This window comes from Nerophis lumbriciformis, linkage group LG02 (assembly GCF_033978685.3).
Source record: "Nerophis lumbriciformis linkage group LG02, RoL_Nlum_v2.1, whole genome shotgun sequence".
In the NCBI taxonomy this organism is placed as follows: Eukaryota; Metazoa; Chordata; class Actinopteri; order Syngnathiformes; family Syngnathidae; genus Nerophis; species Nerophis lumbriciformis.
This window is the reverse complement of record NC_084549.2, coordinates 8,238,053-8,258,464: the sequence shown is the minus strand read 5'-3', so window position 1 is coordinate 8,258,464 and position 20,412 is coordinate 8,238,053. Positions and strand designations below refer to the sequence as shown.

The following is a 20,412-nucleotide window of genomic DNA, read 5'->3' as shown; positions in this document are numbered from 1 at the left end:
GAATAATAAGTAGTCAACCAAATAATTACTTGAGTAAGAGTAAGTAAGTATTCTCTGAAAAGTATTGAGTAAGAGTAAGTAAGCATTCTCTGAAAAGTATTGAGTAAGTCATGAGTAACTTATTTTTTTATGTTTCTTTAATGGTTCTTGGGCTACAATTGGAGTTACTGTGTTTGTGTGCGTGTGTGTGTGTGTGTGTGTGTGTGTGTGTGTGTGTGTGTGTGTGTGTGTGTGTGTGTGTTCTTGTAGCGCATGGGCAGAAGCCACGTTTAGGTTGTTGAGCGTAGACATGCCGGCAGCGGGAAGTTTTGGATGAGCACGCTCTGGAGCAAACTTTTAAGGACTCAGCCGACACGCCTCGTTTGCATCTTTTATGATTAGACAAGACAACTCATATATATGCAGAGGTGGGTAGAGTAGCCAGAAATTGTACTCAAGTAAGAGTACTGTTACTTTAGAGATGTACTACTCAAGTAAAAGTAAGGAGTAGTCAGCCAAATATTTACTTGAGTAAAAGTAAAAAGTATGTTGTGAAAAAACTACTCAAGTACTGAGTAACTGATGAGTAACATACACACACATATATATATATATACATATATACACACAAACATATATATATATATATATATATATACATACACTCACATATATATATATATATATATATATATATATATATATACATACATTGATATATACAGTATATAATTTATATTTATTTATTTTGCCGTTTTTGTTTGCGTGTTAAAGGTGTTTTAATGAATATACATGCATGTTTAACACATATAGATTCCTTTCTTTCATGAAGACTAGAATATAAGTTGGTGTATTACCTGATTCTGATGACTTGCATTGATTGGAATCAGACAGTAGTGATGATAACGTCCACGTTTTCAAATAGAGGAGAAAAAAAGTTCCTCCTTTCTGTCTAATACCACATGAAAGTGGTTGCTTTTTGGCATCTTATTTGTCCAGCTTCCATATTCGTTTTTATACACTTTACAAGAAATACATTGGCGGCAAACTCCGTAGCTTGCTAGCTTGTTTGCGCTGGCTTTCGGAGACTCTTGTTTTGAAAGCGCAGGCGCGATGGAGCGGCACTTTTATTGTGAAGACAGGAACTGTGCAGTCAGTCTTTAGGCTTTTGACGGGATGTACGGTTGAAATGGAAAAGGGTCTTTTTTTCTTTCACACTTTTGATTGATTGGAACTTTTATTAGTAGATTGCACAGTACAGTACATATTCCGTACAAATGATCACTAAATGGTAACACCCGAATACGTTTTTCAACTTGTTTAAGTCAGGTCATGTGACCACATGGCTCTGTTTGATTGGTCCAACGTCACCAGTGACTGCATCTGATTGGTGGAACGTAGTGAACGTCACCAGTGACTGTATTTGTTGATACGCAGGCACTATGACAGACCAAAACAAACAAAGCGTGCATTAACAGATCGATAAAAATTAGTAGCGAGTAGCGAGCTGAATGTAGATAAAAGTAGTGGAGTAAAAGTAGCGTTTCTTCTCTATAAATATACTCAAGTAAAAGTAAAAGTATGTTGCATTAAAACTACTCTTAGAAGTACAATTTATCCCAAAAGTTACTCAAGTAGATGTAACGGAGTAAATGTAGTGCGTTACTACCCAGCTCTGTATATTTGCAAGGCCATTTTCAAGAAGGATATTTAAAGAGAAATTACATCGTGCGAGACGATACCGGCCAACCCCGGAAGCTTGCTCAGCTGTCGATGAAATGTGAGTTCGGTAGGGCTGTAACGGTACACAAACATTTCGGTTCGGTACGTACCTCGGTTTAGAGGTCACGGTTCGGTTCATTTTCGGTACAGTAAGAAAACAACAAAATATCAATTTTTTGGTTATTTACCAAATTTGTAAACAATGGCTTTATCCTTTTAACATTGGGAACACTATAATAATTCTGCCCACGTTAATCCACATTAAACTGCCTCAAGTTGTTGCTCAGATTAAATAAAATGACAAAACTTTTCTTCTACATATAAAAAGTGCAACATTAAACAGTTTCAAGTCAACTCATCATGCTTAATTTATTACAGCATTTGGGAAGCCTGTAGTTGATTTCTATTATGTAAATGTTATATTTTTATCAACATGTGATAGCAGGGACCCTGCCATTCAAAACTAGGCTGCTCCATTACTAATGATTAATGTAACTATAGCTGGAAAAAATGGTACAATAGCAATAGGAGAGACTATTCATCCCTGAACACCATGGAGTTCATGTAGGCTTTATGATGCAGTTACATTATTATATCAACTATCAGAGACAGAAACTCTTCATTTAACATAATGTCCTTTTTTGCTGCTTCAACACAGCTCAATCAACACAGAAAAAGGTAAAGTGAAACAACAGACGGACAGGGCTTTGCTGTCCGTAACACACACACTGACTACATGCGCTCTGAATATGCACTGCTGATTGGCTGTTACCGCTCTGTTTGTAACCAATCAGATGGTTGTGTGGGTGGGACAATGCTGAAAAAAACCCCGTTATGTACACTGTTGGTGGTGATTCAATGCCCAGTAGTGCGTAAATGTGTTTCTGTATAGTATTTATCCAGCAATGGTCATGTGGTGACATCAATGATGGTATTTTTAAGCATCATTGAAGTCGGACATCACTGAAGGCCTAGGTGGGAAACGCACGGCCCGCCACTGTAGTTTGCTATACGGTTCTCTGTAGGGGTGTAACGGTACACAAAAATTTCGGTTCGGTACGTACCTCGGTGTAGAGGTCACGGTTCGGTTCATTTTCGGTACAGTAAGAAAACAACAAAATATACATTTTTGGGTTATTTATTTACCAAATTTGCAAAATATTCCACCAAAAATATTTTCTTAGAGGAATATTTGATGTGAAGTAACGGGAACCTTGGATAGGTCAATAATTCATAATGACATTGATTTTGATTCAATATTATGTTTTGAGCAATGACAGTTTGAAAGAAAAAAAAAAACAGCTTTATTTTATTAGTCCACATTGCAACTTTTTCTAAATTACATTTAACATTTAAGCTTTTTTATTTCACTTTTGTTATGTTTTTGCTTATTTTAATAGTATTTTTAGAATGTGCCGTGGGCCTTTAAAACATTAGTTGTAGGCAAATAGCCTCCGGGGCACACTTTTGACACCCCTGCTATAGATAATAAAAAATTAAATGTGATAAATCTATAGATAAAAAGCAGAGCCTGGCGACGCATGCGCGTTTATCATAACTCTCTCTCTCTCTCTGTCTCTGCCCCTCCCTCACCAATGCTGCTGCTCACACAATTTGTTTTGTTTTTAACCCCTTCTTAACCCTGAACGTACATTGAAAATACACGCAACCCTAACTCAAAATGCAGGACATTTCGAGGCATTTAAGAAACTCCGCCCTGACAGCTCCGTAAAAGAGGACATGTCCGGTGAAAAGAGGACGTATGGTCAGTCTATCGTAGCCCGTTAGCTGCTAGCTGTTACCATGAATTGATTTTCGTGGACCCCGACTTAAACAAGTTGAAAAACTTATTTGGGTGTTACCATTTAGTGGTCAGTTGTACGGAATATGTACTGAACTGTGCAATCTACTAATAAAAGTTTCAATCAATCAAAAAAGCATGCCGTGTGTTGTGCCTCGGTGTGCATTGTTTACACAATGTGCGTTACGCTACTTCGTATGTCCGTGTGGAAACTTTTCGGTACACCTCCGAACCGAACCGGAAGCCCCGTACCGAAATGGTTCAATACAAATACACGTACCGTTACACCCCTAGTTCTCTGTCATCGTACAGACTGATAAGATAACATTTTTTTCCACTGAGTGCCACTGACCTTCCTGTGCCGATCTCTGGTGGAGGTGACGTCATCCTGCAGGAACTGAGACTGGATTTGGTGCTCCAGATTTTTCAGCAGGTCACTGTCGGCCTCCTGGAGGACGGTCAAGAGGACAGGCAAGAGAGGGAGGGAAGTCACGAGCAAAATACAACACCATAGCCGTATGGATTTGTTCATTCTACTAAAGCTTTCATGATAACAATTACTATGTGTAAGGGTTATGAGTTTGAAATAGCATTTTTTTAAATATAATTTAGATATTTATTTTACATTTGAATATATTCTTTAAACCTAAAAATAGGTATATATTACGTTTGAGAAACTATATATTTAGTTTAGTTTAAATTTAATTTATAATTCAATTAGGATTTTTTTATCAGTATAATTTAACAAAAATATATTTTTTTCAATTTGAATATTGACCGGAGAAGTAAATATTATACAATATAATAGTGATAAAGATAATCATAACAGTTAATATATTGTATTTGACTTTTTTTTTTTAATTTAATTGGATTAAGCACATACTGTAAATTTATCATTACATTTAAAAAATAAAATAAACATTTTAAAATGTTTTTCAACAATAACTGATATTGTAATTATTCTTGTTTTTATAAATAGATAAATATGTTTTCTAACTGCAGTGAAGATAACATATTATATATACTCAGGGTTTGGAGAAATATTTTTTTTATATAGTTTAAATAATTATTTTACTTTTAAATATATAATTCAATAAGTTTGAGAAACTATATTTTTAGTTTGAATAGTTATTTTTAATTACATCAGAATTTTTTTGTAGGTATACTTTAACCATAAATATGTATCTTTTTTTTTTTTTTTTAAGTATTGAAGTAAATATGATATGATAATAATAAAAACACTGTTTAGATTTTTTTATTTAACTTTTTTAAGATTTGATCAGAGTATATTTTAAATTATTTTTACTTGATTTTAGCACATTTATTAATTATTTAAAAAAAAATAGTTTGAAATGTTTTGACAGCAAAAATGTATCTTGTAATTATCTTTTTATAAGTATATGAATAATTGTGTTTACTACACTGAAAACTTCCATGATAAAAATATTAGCTTTATTTTGAAAATATATATTTTTATAAAGTTTAAATCATTATTTTGCATTTATAAAAAAAAAGCTATAGTATCCCAAAAATATTTATTTAAAAAAAATGTAATTTAGGTAAAGTTTGCATATTAAAATAAATATAACATAAAGATAACATAAAGTTAATTGTTTAAAAAAAAAAAAAAATTGATTTGATTTGATCATATTTCAGGACATAACTCCACATGTGTTCATTCATAGTTTTGATGCCTTCAGTGACAACCTACAATGTAAATAATCATGAAAATAAAGAAAACCCATTGAAGGAGAAGGTGTGTCCAAACTTTTGGCCTGTACTGTCTATGTATTATTACATTTATACATTTATTTGGATTTTTTTGTTTTTGCATGTTTTATCAACAATAATTGAGTTTGTAATTTTGTTTTTGCAAATATATAAACTGAAAAGCTGGTTAATATTAGAAAACAAACTAAAAAATACATAGAGTGTATGTTTATAATCTGTAAAATATATTTTTATTGAACATTTCCTATTACATTTACAATTAATTCATGTATAAAAATTGTATTTTGAGATTTTACCTTTTTTTTTAGTTTGATAATATTTTTACACTATTCAGCATGTAAAAATAGAATGATTAAAAAAATTAAATAAGTGAAACAATCATGTATATTTTGTCCAATAAAGACTACAAATATTTGTTTTCTATCAGTACATTACCTTGTTTAGCTGTTCCAGAGTGCCCCTTAGCTGCTCTTGATAATCACATTCATTTCTGTATCTGCAAAAAAAAATTAAAAAAAATATTTTGTCATACGTTTGAAAAAATATAGTGCAGACTATTTCGTTCATTTAAAAAAATGATTGGGACAAATGTATTTTTTCTAAAAGTGGGTCTTGCACTCATTCCCATGATCACACATTTTCATGCTTTAAAGTGATGTCAGGTCTTCCAATCAGCCCAAAGTGTTGCTTTTATACTCAGTTCAGCTGCAGAAGTGTGGTGCAAATTGACTTGTGTAATGTGATGGAAAAATGAAAGGACGACAACCGTGGCTTGCGGGCCAGGGACCCTGATCAGGACCCGTCATGAATAGTGGCGAGTGTGCTTCCTAATTGTGCATTAGGAATGTGCTGCTTTCACACCGTCTGTTAAAGGACATCACAAGACATGCTCGGCGAAGAGGAAGCCTGAAAGCATTCAGTATTCTGCTCAACTGGTCGATGTCGTGTGTGGCTTTCATGCCGCCATTTGTCCCGCGGAACAAAAGGGGTATTCCATTGTGGAGCTTGGGAATGCATGGACATTTTTCTACAACATGCCAAATTTCGACTTGAAATTTCTGACACAGTAGCTGTTGGGATATTTACAATCCCCACGGAACTTGGTATGCCTCTTAGCCGATGACAATTTGTCTCGCTGTAATTCTAAAATTATACATGCCATACATTAGCAAGCCCTCCTAAATCGAAAGTAGTGTACACACTTTCAAGCACAACTGCCCTTTTTTTTTTTTTTAACTTTGCCTATTGTTTACAATCAATATGAGGGACTAGAACACATTTTTAATTAATTTTTTTTAATTTTTTTTAATTTTTTTAAACGATTTTGAAGGCGGTAAACGCTTGAAAGATGCGGGTAATGCGAGCCACAATAGCAGCCTTCAAAGCCCTCTAAGACAACTTCAAAACCTTTCATCAACGTTTTATATACACACTGCAAGTATATATATATATATATATATATATATATATATATATATATATATATATATATATATATATATATATATATATATATATATATATATATATATATATATATATATATATAATGTAGTAACAGACACCTTCATAAATATATGTAATATGTACAATATACACACTGCAAGTATATATATAATGTAGTAGCAGACCCCTTCATAACAATATGTAATATGTTTTATATACACACTGCAAGTCTATATATAATGTAGTAACAGACACCTTCATAACAATATGTAATATGTACAATATACACACTGCAAGTATATATATAATGTAGTAACAGACACCTTCATAACAATATGTAATATGTACAATATACACACTGCAAGTATATATATAATGTAGTAACAGACCCCTTAATAACAATATGTAATATGTATAATATACACTCTGCAAGTATATATATAATGTAGTAGCAGACCCCTTCATAAAAATTATGTAATATGTACAATATACACACTGCAAGTATATATATAATGTAGTAACAGACACCTTCATAACAATATGTAATATGTTTTATATACACACTGCAAGTATATATATAATGTAGTAACAGACACCTACATAACAATATGTAATATGTAAAATATACACACTGTTAAGTATATATATAATGTAGTAGCAGACACTTTCATAACATTATGTAATATGTCCAATATACACACTGCAAGTTTATATATAATGTAGTAACAGACACCTTCATAACAATATGTAATATGTACAATATGCACACTGCAAGTCTATATATGATGTCGTAACAGACACCTTCATAATAATATGTAATGTTTTATATACACACTGCAAGTCTATATATAATGTAGTAACAGACACCTTCATAAAAATATGTAATATGTACAATATACACACTGTTAAGTATATATATAATGTAGTAGCAGACACCTTCATAACATTATGTAATATGTACAATATACACACTGCAAGTATATATATAATGTAGTAACAGACACCTTCATAACAATATGTAATGTTTTATATACACACTGCAAGTCTATATATAATGTAGTAACAGACACCTTCATAACAATATGTAATATGTCCAATATACACACTGCAAGTATATATATAATGTAGTAACAGACACCTTAATAACAATATGTAATATGTACAATATACACACTGCAAGTATATATATAATGTAGTAACAGACCCCTTCATAACAATATGTAATGTTTTATATACACAGTGCAAGTCTATATATAATGTAGTAACAGACACCTTCATAACAATATGTAATATGTACAATATACACACTGCAAGTATATATAATGTAGTAACAGACACCTTCATAACAATATGTAATATGTTTTATATACACACTGCAAGTATATATATAATGTAGTAACAGACACCTACATAACAATATGTAATATGTACAATATACACACTGTTAAGTATATATATATAATGTAGTAGCAGACACCTTCATAACATTATGTAATATGTACAATATACACACTGCAAGTATATATATAATGTAGTAACAGACACCTTCATAACAATATGTAATGTTTTATATACACACTGCAAGTATATAAATAATGTAGCAGAGGTGTGGACTCGAGTCACATGACTTGGACTCGAGTCAGACTTGAGTCATGAATTTGAGGACTTTAGACTCGACTTGACAAAATGTAAAGAGACTTGCAACTCGACTTAGACTTTAACGTCAATGACTTGTGACTTCACTTGGACTTGAGCCTTTTGACTTGACAAGACTTGCTACTTTCCCCAAAACCCAAAGATTAAAAAGTTATTCAGGAGCGCTCCGTATCTTTCATTTTGTACGTGTGTGTCTGTCAGCCTGTGTCCTCTCAGTACAACAGCCAATCAAATTAGATCTACGTTGTTTTCATCCCAAGGCATTCATCCAATCAAATTGCAGGAAAACCAACGAAGAAGAGTTGTGAAACAACGCGCCAGTGAGAAAATATTATGCCAAAGTTGGTTTCGTTCGGGTATAAAAACTACGACTTGGTCAACAAAAAACGAATTGCAGTCTGCAAAACATGCAGTTCGATTATTACAGACGGAGACGCAACAACTTCCAACTTCGTTCGACATTTGAAGTTGCACAAAGAAGGGTAAGTTTTGAATGTAAGTTAACGTTTATTGGCTAAGTAACGTGACTTTTATGTGCTGTGTAGTTAAATCAGGAAGACTGTAAACTCACTGCTAACGCTATAACCATAGACATCTTCTAAGGGTACGCAGCATGGAGCGCTACTGCCTACTGGCGCTGACGAGACGCGGGGCCGCCATCTTGGAGTGGTGAGCCGCTCCACTCAGTGCAATTCATTTGGCAGGAGCAATGAACTGTCAGCGCATTTAATTCATCTTACCTCACTGAATACCACTGATTTCCACACGCTTTTTTGTCATACGTGTAGCTATGATAAAGGACACATGTTTTATTGAGGGGTTGTTGAGGTGGGCGGGGTCAGGGGGCGGGGTTAAGGGGGAGGAGTATATTTAAAGCTAGAATTCACTGAAATTAAAGTATTTCATATATATATATATATATATATATATATATATATATATATATATATATATATATATATATATATATATATATATATATATATATAAATAAAAAATACTTGACTTTCAGTGAATTCTAGCTATATATATATATTTATTTTATTATATATTTATAAACTTGAATTTCAGTGTTCATTTATTTACACATATACACACATAACACTCCTCTACTCATAGTTGTATTTGAAAGTGCAATGCTTTGCAGCCAGTAGCACAGCCTTTGAAGGAGCATAGGTATGGGCAGCATCTGTGAAATTTAATTTGCAGGAAAGGAGCGGGTTTAGGGTTGAATTGTCCATTTTTGTTCTATTCTCTGTCACTGTCTTTCTAACCATGCTCAACATCCTCTCTGATGACTTGCAAGCGTACTTCTTCTTCTAACTCGTCGTCGCCATGATTGTCTCTTCTTCGTTCTTCTTCTTTGTCTCCTTCTTGTTGTGTGTGCAGTTGTGCACTCTCCAAAAGCCGTGGATGTTATTATGTGACTGGGCCGGCACGCTGTTTATATGGAGAAAAAGCGGACGTGACGAAAGGCTGTCCTAACTCAGGTCCGCATGGATCTGGAGGGGGAAATTCAGGAAAATGGTTGTCCCGGGAGATTTTCGGGAGAGGCACTGAGTCTCCCGAAAAATTCGGGAGGGTTGGCAAGTATGGCTATAAGTGACCAGACGCCCGAGATCAAAACTGGGAATATAATCCCAGAGAAGGGGGGAAAAAACAGCTATTTTTAAGTTCAAGAAACAACATGATTAGGTTATATATACATGCGTATATCCGACACAAACAATATATGAATACATTAGATATCTATATATCTTAGGGACCTATTGACTGTATCTAACCATAACCCTAATCCCCTAACTTAACCCCTAAACCCTAACCCTAACCCTAACTCTATATATCTTAGGGACCTATAGACTGTATCTAAACTAACCCTAACCCTAACCCCTAACCCCTAACCCTAACCCTAACCCTAAACGTAACGCTAACCCTAACCCTAACCCTAACCCAACGGAGGCGGGCGGAAAGCCTCTGGATCACCAAACTGGGGACCAGACACCCGGGGGGCCTCAACGAGGCGTGAGTGCGAGCCCGCTGGACACATAGACGGACCGTGCACACCCTTCTTATCTGTTTTTTTCGCTCTTTTCTATCGCCCCACCGCAACCCCTAGCCCTAACCCTAACCAACTCTCTTTCTTTATACCTAACCCTAACCCCCAAGCCTAACCCTAACCCCACCCCAACCCTAGCCCTAAGCCTAACCAACTCTTTTTCTTTATGCCTAACCCTAAACCTAATCCTAATCCTAACCTTAACCCTAATCCTAACCCTAACCCCAACGCCAACCCTAACCCCTAAACCTAACCCTAAACTTAACGCTAACCCTAACCCTAACCCCAACCCCAACCCCAATCCTAACCATAAACCCTAACCCTAACCCTAACTCTAACCCTAAGCCTAACCCTAACACAATCCTAACCCTAACACAATCCTAACCCTAACTCGATATATATATCTTAGGGACCTTTAGACTGTATCTAACCTAAACCTAACCCCAACCCCAACTCTAACCCTAACCCCTAACCCTAACCCTAACCTTAACGCTAAACCTAACCCTAACCTTAAACCCTAACCCTAACCCCAAACCTAACCCTAACACAACTCCAACCCTAAACCCTAACCCTAACCCTAACCCTAACCCTAACACAATCCTAACCCTAACTCGATATATATCTTAGGGACCTATGGACTGTATCTAACCTAAACCTAACCCCAACCCCAACTCTAACCCTAACCCCTAACCCTACCCCTAACCTAAACGCTAAACCTAAAACCTAACCCTAACCCAAACACAACTCCAACCCTAAACCCTAACCCTAACCCTAACACAATCCTAACCCTTACTCTAACCCTAAATCAATATATATTTTAGGGACCTATAGACTGTACCTAACCTAAACCTAATCCTAACCCTACCCCTAAACATAACCCTAACCCTAACCCTAACAGTAACACTAACCCTAACCCTAACCCTAACCCTAACCCTAAACCTAACACAACCCTAACACTAACCCTAACTCTATATCATAGGGACCTATAGACTGTATCTTACGTAACCCTAACCCCTAAACCCTAACCCCTAACCCTAACCACAAACCTAATCTTAACGCTAACCCTAACCCTAAACCCTAACCCTAACCTTAAACCTAACCCTACCCCTACCCCTAACCCTAACACAACCCCAATCCTAAACCCTAACCCTACCCCTAAACCTAACCCTAACCCTAACCCTAACCCTAACACAACCCTAACCCTAACACTATATATCAGAGGGACCTATAGACTGTTTCCAACCTAACCCTAACCCTAGCCCCTAACCTTTAACCCCTAACCCTAACTCTAAACCATAACCCTAACCCTAAACCTAACCCTAGCCCTAACCCTAACCCCAAACCTAACCCTAACCCTAACCCTAAACCCCAACGCTAACCCTACCCTCAAAACATAAACCTAACCCTAATCCTAATCCTAATCCTAATCCTAATCCTAATCCAAATCCTAAACCTAACACAAACCTAACCCTAACCCTATACATGCATATATCCTCCATAAATAATGTATGAATACATTAGATATCTATATATCTTAGAGACCTACAGACTGTATCCAACCCTAACCCTAACCCTAACCTAAACCCCAACCCCAACCCCAAACCTAACCCCTAACCCCGAACCCTAACCCCTAACCCTAACCCTATCCCTAACCTCTAACCCTAACCCTAACCCTAACCCTAACCTAGCGCTAAACCTAACATTAAACCCTAACCCTAACCCTAACCCTAACCCTTACCCTAACCCTAACCCTAACCCTAACCCCAATGCTAACCTCAAACCTAACCCTAACCCTAACCCTAACACAACCCCAATCCTAAACCCTAACCATACCCCTAAACCTAAACCTAACCCTAACACAACCCTTACCCTAAACCTAACCCTAACTCTATATATTATAGGTACCTTTAGACTTTAACTATTCTAACCCTAACCCTAACCCCTAAACTTTAACTCCTAACCCTAACTCTTAACCATAACCCTAACCCTAAACCTAAACCTAAACCTAACCCTAACCCTAACCCCAAACCTAACCCTAACCCTAACCCCCAACGCTAACCCTACCCTCAAAACATAACCCTAACCCTAACCATAATCCTAATCCTAATCCAAATCCTAAACCTAACCCTAACCCCTAACCTCTAACTCTAACCCCTAATCCCTAACCCTAACCCCTAACCCTAACCCTAACCCTATCCATAACCGCTAACCCTAACCCTAACCTTAAAGCTAAACCTAACATTAAACCTTAACCCTAACCCTAACCCTTAAACGGACCGTGCACACCCTTCTTATCCGTTTTTTTCACTCTTTTCTATCGCCCCACCGCAACCCCTAGCCCTAACCCTAACCAACTCTCTTTCTTCATGCCTAACCCTAACCCCCAACCCTAACCCTAACCCCACCCCCAACCCTAGCCCTAAGCCTAACCAACTCTTTTTCTTTATGCCTAACCCTAACCCCAACGCCAACCCTAACCCTAACCCTAAACTTAACACTAACCCTAACCCTAACCCCAACCCTAACCCCAACCCCAACCCTAACCATAAACCCTAACCCTAACCTTAACCCTAACTCTAACCCTAACCCTAACCCTAACACAATCCTAACCCTAACCCTAACTCGATATATATATCTTAGGGACCTATAGACTGTATCTAACCTAAACCTAATCCCAACACCAACTCTAACCCTAACCCCTAACCCTAACCCTAACCCTAACCTTAACGCTAACCCTAACCCTAACCCTAACCCTAACCTTAAACCCTAACCCTAACCCTAACACAACTCCAACCGTAAACCCTAACCCTATACCTAACACAATCCTAACCCTAACTCGATATATATATCTTAAGGACCTATAGACTGTATCTAACCTAAACCTAACCCCAACCCCAACTCTAACCCTAACCCCTAACACTAACCTAAACGCTAAACCTAAACCCTAACCCTAACCCTAACACAACTCCAACCCTAAACCCTAACCCTAACCCTAACCCTAACCCTAACCCTAACACAATCCTAACCCTTACTCTAACCCTAAATCAATATATATTTTAGGGACCTATAGACTGTACCTAACCTAAACCTAATCCTAACCCTACCCCTAAACATAACCCTAACCCTAACCCTAACACTAACCCTAACCCTAACCCTAACCCTAAACCTAACCCTAACCCTAACCCCAAATCTAACCCTAACCCCCAACGCTAACCCTACCCTCAAAACATAACCCTAACCCTAACCCTAACCCTAATCCTAATCCTAATCCAAATCCTAAACCTAACCTCTAACCCCTAATTCTAACCCCTAACCCCTAACCCTAACCCTAACCCTATCCATAACCGCTAACCCTAACCCTAACCCTAACCTTAACGCTAAACCTAACATTAAACCCTAACCCTAACCCTAACCCTTAAACGGACCGTGCACACCCTTCTTATCCGTTTTTTTCGCTCTTTTCTATCGCCCCACCGCAACCCCTAGCCCTAACCCTAACCAACTCTCTTTCTTCATGCCTAACCCTAACCCCCAACCCTAACCCTAACCCCACCCCCAACCCTAGCCCTAAACCTAACCAACTCTTTTTCTTTATGCCTAACCCTAACCCCAACGCCAACCCTAACCCCTAACCCTAACCCTAAACTTAACGCTAACCCTAACCCTAACCCCAACCCTAACCCTAACCATAAACCCTAACCCTAACCTTAACCCTAACTCTAACCCTAACCCTAACCCTAACACAATCCTAACCCTAACCCTAACTCGATATATATATATCTTAGGGACCTATAGACTGTATCTAACCTAAACCTAATCCCAACCCCAACTCTAACCCTAACCCCTAACCCTAACCCTAACGCTAACCCTAACCCTAACCTTAAACCCTAACCCTAACCCTAACACAACTCCAACCCTAAACCCTAACCCTAACCCTAACCCTATCCCTAACACAATCCTAACCCTAACTCGATATATATCTTAAGGACCTATAGACTGTATCTAACCTAAACCTAACCCCAACCCCAACTCTAACCCTAACCCCTAACCCTAACCCTAACCCTAACCTAAACGCTAAACCTAAACCCTAACCCTAACCCTAACACAACTCCAACCCTAAACCCTAACCCTAACCCTAACACAATCCTAACCCTTACTCTAACCCTAAATAGATATATATTTTAGGGACCTATAGACTGTATCTAACCTAAACCTAATCCTAACCCTACCCCTAAACATAACCCTAACCCTAACCTTAACACTAACCCTAACCCTAACTCTATATCATAGGGACCTATAGACTGTATCTAACGTAACCCTAACCCTAACCCCTAAACCCTAACCCCTAACCCTAACCCCAAACCTAATCTTAACGCTAACGCTAACCCTAACCCTAAACCCTAACCCTAAACTTAAACCTAACCCTAACCCTAACCCAAACCCTAACCCTAACGCTAACAAAACCCCAATCCTAAACCCTAACCCTACCCCTAAACCTAACCCTAACACAACCCTAACCCTAACCCTAAACCTAACCCTAACCCTAACCATAAACCCTAACCCTAACCTTAACCCTAACTCTAACCCTAACCCTAACCCTAACACAATCCTAACCCTAACCCTAACTCGATATATATATATCTTAGGGACCTATAGACTGTATCTAACCTAAACCTAATCCCAACCCCAACTCTAACCCTAACCCCTAACCCTAACCCTAACGCTAACCCTAACCCTAACCTTAAACCCTAACCCTAACCCTAACACAACTCCAACCCTAAACCCTAACCCTAACCCTAACCCTATCCCTAACACAATCCTAACCCTAACTCGATATATATCTTAAGGACCTATAGACTGTATCTAACCTAAACCTAACCCCAACCCCAACTCTAACCCTAACCCCTAACCCTAACCCTAACCCTAACCTAAACGCTAAACCTAAACCCTAACCCTAACCCTAACACAACTCCAACCCTAAACCCTAACCCTAACCCTAACCCTAACACAATCCTAACCCTTACTCTAACCCTAAATAGATATATATATTTTAGGGACCTATAGACTGTATCTAACCTAAACCTAATCCTAACCCTACCCCTAAACATAACCCTAACCCTAACCTTAACACTAACCCTAACCCTAACTCTATATCATAGGGACCTATAGACTGTATCTAACGTAACCCTAACCCTAACCCCTAAACCCTAACCCCTAACCCTAACCCCAAACCTAATCTTAACGCTAACGCTAACCCTAACCCTAAACCCTAACCCTAACCTTAAACCTAACCCTAACCCTAACCCAAACCCTAACCCTAACGCTAACAAAACCCCAATCCTAAACCCTAACCCTACCCATAAACCTAACCTTAACACAACCCTAACCCTAACCCTAAACCTAACCCTAACTCTATATATCAGAGGGACCTATAGACAGTTTCTAACCTAACCCTAACCCTAGCCCCTAACCTTTAACCCCTAACCCTAACTCTAAACCATAACCCTAACCCTAAACCTAACCCTAACCCTAACCCCAAACCTAACCCTAACCCTAACCCTAAACCCCAACGCTAACCCTACCCTCAAAACCTAACCCTAACCCTAATCCTAACCCTAAACCCCAACGCTAACCCTACCCTCAAAACATAACCCTAACCCTAACCCTAATCCTAATCTTAATCCTAATCCAAATCCAAATCTTAAACCTAACACAACCCTAACCCTAACCCTAACCCTAACCCTATACATGCATATATCCTACATAAATAATGTATGAATACATTAGATATCTATATATCTTAGGGACCTATAGACTGTGTCTAACCCTAACCCTAACCCGAACACCAACCCCAACCCTAACCCCTAACCCCTAACCCTAACCCTATCCCTATCCCTAACCCCTAACCCTAACCCTAACCCTAACCCTATACATGCATATATCCTACATAAATAATGTATGAATACATTAGATATCTATACATTTTAGGGACCTATAGACTGTATCTAACCCTAACCCTACCCTAACCCAAACACCAACCCCAACCCCAAACCTAACTCCTAACCCCGAACCCTAACCCCTAACCCTAAACCTATCCCTAACCTCTAACCCTAACCCTAACCCTAACCCTAAACCTAACCCTAATCTAACGCTAAACCTAACATTAAACCCTAACCCTAACCCTTACCCTAACCCTAACACTTACCCTAACCCCAATGCTAACCTCAACCCTAAACCTAACCCTAACACAACCCTAACCCTAACCCTAACCCTAACCCTAACCCTAAACCTTAACCCTAACCCTCACCCTAACCCTAACCCTAACAAATTTCCCCCAGGGATCAATAAAGTACTTTCTATTCTATTCTATTATATTCTATTCTATTATAGGTAAAATAATTTATATGGTGCTAGGATACCCAAAAATCCAGCCTTTCAAAGTTCCTCTTGGACAACCAATTTTTGACCTCGGTATTTGTCAAATCATAGTTACGGCCCTGGTTGTAATACGTTTTTTCCACCACTTGTGGCAGGAATGACAATATCAAACAAACAAAAGTAGTCTGGAGCTTAAGTTATAGATAAGTCTCTTAAGCGCAAAAAATATGACTAAAGTGGTGAAGCTGTATTTTTCATTTTCACTATAATTATTTCTCGAATTGGTTTGCTCTGATGCATTTCATCGAATTATGCATCATCCCGAGTTGCCAAATATTGTTCTTGGCCAATGTTTACCACTTATCATGCAGTTTTTCAACATTTTCCGTCAGTTCTTATTAAATGACACGATTTTGAGCTTTGTAAAACATGCTGGCATATATAATACACATACCATGTTTTATAATCATGAGGTGAATTGTCAATGACTTACAGCCATGTTTCTCAACCGATCTTACTAAAATTTTACACACACGCGTTTGTCGGTGCCCACAAGGTGCGTACCGAATTTCGCTGCGATTGGGCTAATTACTCTAAAGTTACAGCGGAACGAATTGAGGCATGGTTTCAAGTCAGTCTGAGTGCCTTCACAGATGTGTAAGTTACCCATGCCTTGGGCACTAATACACCCACATACCATCACAGATGCTGGCTTTTCAACTTTGCGCCTGGAACAATCCGGATGGTTCTATTCCTCTTTGTTCCGGAAGACATGATGTCCACAGTTTCCAAAAACAATTTGAACTAGTCAGACCACAGAACACTTTTCCACTTTGCATCAGTCCATCTTAAATGAGCTCATTGATAAATGGCTTTCGCTTCGTAGAGATTTAACTTGCACTTACAAATGTAGCGACAAACTGTAGTTACTGACAGTGGTTTTCTGAAGTGTTCCTGAGCCCATGTGGTGATATCCTTTACACACCGATGTCGGTTTTTGATGCAGTACTGCCTGAGGGATCGAAGGTCACGGGCTTAGCCGATTCTCTGAACCTTTCGATGATATTACAGACCTTAGATGGTGAAATCCCTAAATCCCTTGCAATAGCTCGTTGAGAAATGTTGTTCTTAAACTGTTCGACAATTTGCTCACGCATTTGTTCACAAAGTGGTGACCCTCGCCCCCGTCCTTGTTTGTGAATGACTGAGCATTTCATGGAAGCTGCTTTTATACCCAACCATGGCACCCAACCTGTTCTCAAATAGTCTGTTCACCTGTGGGATGTTCCAAATAAGTGTTTGATGAGCATTCCTCAACTTTGTCAGTCTTTTCTGTCACTTGTGCCAGGTTTTTTTAAACATGTTGCAGGCATCAAATTCAAAATGAGCTAAAATTTGCAAAAAATAACAAAGTTTTCCAGTTCGAATGTTAAGTATCTTGACATTGCAGTCTATTCAATTGAATATAAGTTGACAAGGATTTGCAAATCATTGTATTCTGTTTTTATTTACCATTTACACAACGTGGCCACTTCACTGGTTTTGGGTTTTGTACTTTAAATACTCAAGCCTATTCTTGCCTCCTCCCAAATTCCAAGCACCTTTCCCCTCGGTTGGCTTACTTGTTGGTGAACTCATCCAGCATGCGGCAGGCGTCCCTCAGCTCCCTCTCCAGCTTTCCGTGGTCGGAGGTCAGCTCTCGGATGCGCTGCCTGTTGACGTCAATCTGCTCCCTGAAGGTCTCCTCCAGGCCGCTGGCCTCCTCCATCCTCTGCAGGGTTTCCAGCTGCTTGCGGAACACGGCGTTGCGCTGCTCCAGCACTCGAGCCCGGTTGATGTAGCGGGCGAAGCGGCTGTTGAGCTCCTGGAGGTTCTCCCAGCCTTGGATGGCGGAGATGCCCGCCGAGTCCTCCTCGGGCTCCTCCTGGACGACATCGGAGCGCTCGTACTTTTCCTTGCGCACCTCCCTGCGCAGGTAGCTGGTCTTGAACATGGTGCTCAGCGTCGGTGGCGTCTCTCGCTCGCTTCGGCTTCTTTATCGTGCGGAAACCAGGGTGCTCACCCTGGGCTGTCTCATGCCGGACTAAACGCCGCTCAGCGCCGGTTGGCAGCGAAATAGCTCCCAAAAGCTGCCCCCCGGGGCAGTGGTGGCGACTTGTTGTGAGCCTGGGGCCTTCCAGAGTTGATTGTTGTCTTTTGTGGCGCAGATTACAAAAGCCATGCTAATGATGACAAAGCACAACGGCTAAAAAAACACAACGCACAGTTGGCCCCCTGCACGAAAGCTCTGGGTTCTATTGTTGTGCTTCTCGGTCAGCTGATTTCTAGATCCGTGGATGATGAGGCAGGTTTGAGAAGTTTCATGCATGACGTCTATGTGGACAGCAGAGTAAAGATGCAGTGTCATGTTATTTAGACTCAAAATACACGTATTCCTGCCCCAGTGTTGTGAGGCTTGTTTATTTCAATAACATTTTTGATTGATTGAGACTTTTATTAGTACCTTATTTTTCGGACTATAAGTCACAGTTTTTTTCATAGTTTGGCCTGGGGTGCGACTTATAGTCAGGAGCAACTTATGTGTGAAATTATTAAAGGGGAACATTATCACAATTTCAGAAGGGTTAAAACCATTAAACATCAGTTCCCAGTGGCTTATTTTATTTTTCGAAGTTTTTTTCAAAATTTTACCCATCACGCAATATCCCTAAAAAAAGCTTCAAAGTGCCTGATTTTAACCATCGTTATATACACCCGTCCATTTTCCTGTGACGTCACATAGTGATGCCGACACAAACAAACATGGCGGATAGAACAGCAAGCTATAGCGACATTAGCTCGGATTCAGACTCAGATTTCAACGGCTTAAGCGATTCAACAGATTACGCATGTATTGAAACGGATGGTTGTAGTGTGGAGGCAGGTAGCAAAAACTAAATTGAAGAAGAAACTGAAGCTATTGAGCCATATCGGTTTGAACCTAGCGAAACCGACGAAAACGATACGACAGCCAGCGACACGGAAGAAAGCGAGGACGAATTCGGCGATCGCCTTCTAACCAACGATTGGTATGTGTTTGTTTGGCATTAAAGGAAACTAACAACTATGAACTAGGCTTACAGCATATGAAATACATTTGGCAACAACATGCACTTTGAGAGTGCAGACAGCCCAATTTTCATCAATTAATATATTCTGTAGACATACCCTCATGTCAGCAGGCCAGGGAAGCTAGGGTCGATATTCTTCTCTTGATCATCTTCGGTGGCATAAGGGACGGTGTGAGCCAAGACATCCAGGGGGTTTAGCTCGCTCGTCTGCGGGAACAAACTGCCGCCATTGCTTGCCGTGCTACCGAGGTCCTTTGTCCCTGAATTGCTCACACACTCCGGCAGATTCAATGGGGGTCTGGCGGCAGATTTCTTTGACTTTATCGTTGGAAATGCATCTGCTTTGAGTGTCGCAGGATATCCACACATTCTTGCCATCTCTGTCGTCGCATAGCTTTCTTCGGTAAAGTGTGCGGAACAAACTTTCGCATCTTTGGGCCACTGGTGCAACTTGAATCCGTCCCTGTTCGTGTTGTTACACCCTCCGACAACACACCGACGAGGCATGATGTCTCCAAGGTACGGAAAACAGT

The 20,412-nt window shown here is 39.0% G+C and overlaps 1 protein-coding gene across 1 annotated transcript in view; it reads right to left on the bottom strand.

Annotated features, from left to right (window-relative positions):
- Positions 1-18,924, bottom strand: part of LOC133580586 (filensin) — a 31,861-nt gene extending 12,937 nt beyond the window's left edge. The window contains exons 1-3 of the mRNA XM_061934873.1: positions 18,392-18,924; positions 5,669-5,729; positions 3,855-3,950 (exon numbers count right to left, since the gene is read on the bottom strand). Coding sequence (XP_061790857.1) covers positions 3,855-3,950; positions 5,669-5,729; positions 18,392-18,762 — 528 coding nt within the window. The 5' untranslated portion in view covers positions 18,763-18,924. The remainder of the gene's footprint in view (positions 1-3,854; positions 3,951-5,668; positions 5,730-18,391) is intronic.
- Between the last annotated feature and the right edge of the window lie 1,488 nt (positions 18,925-20,412).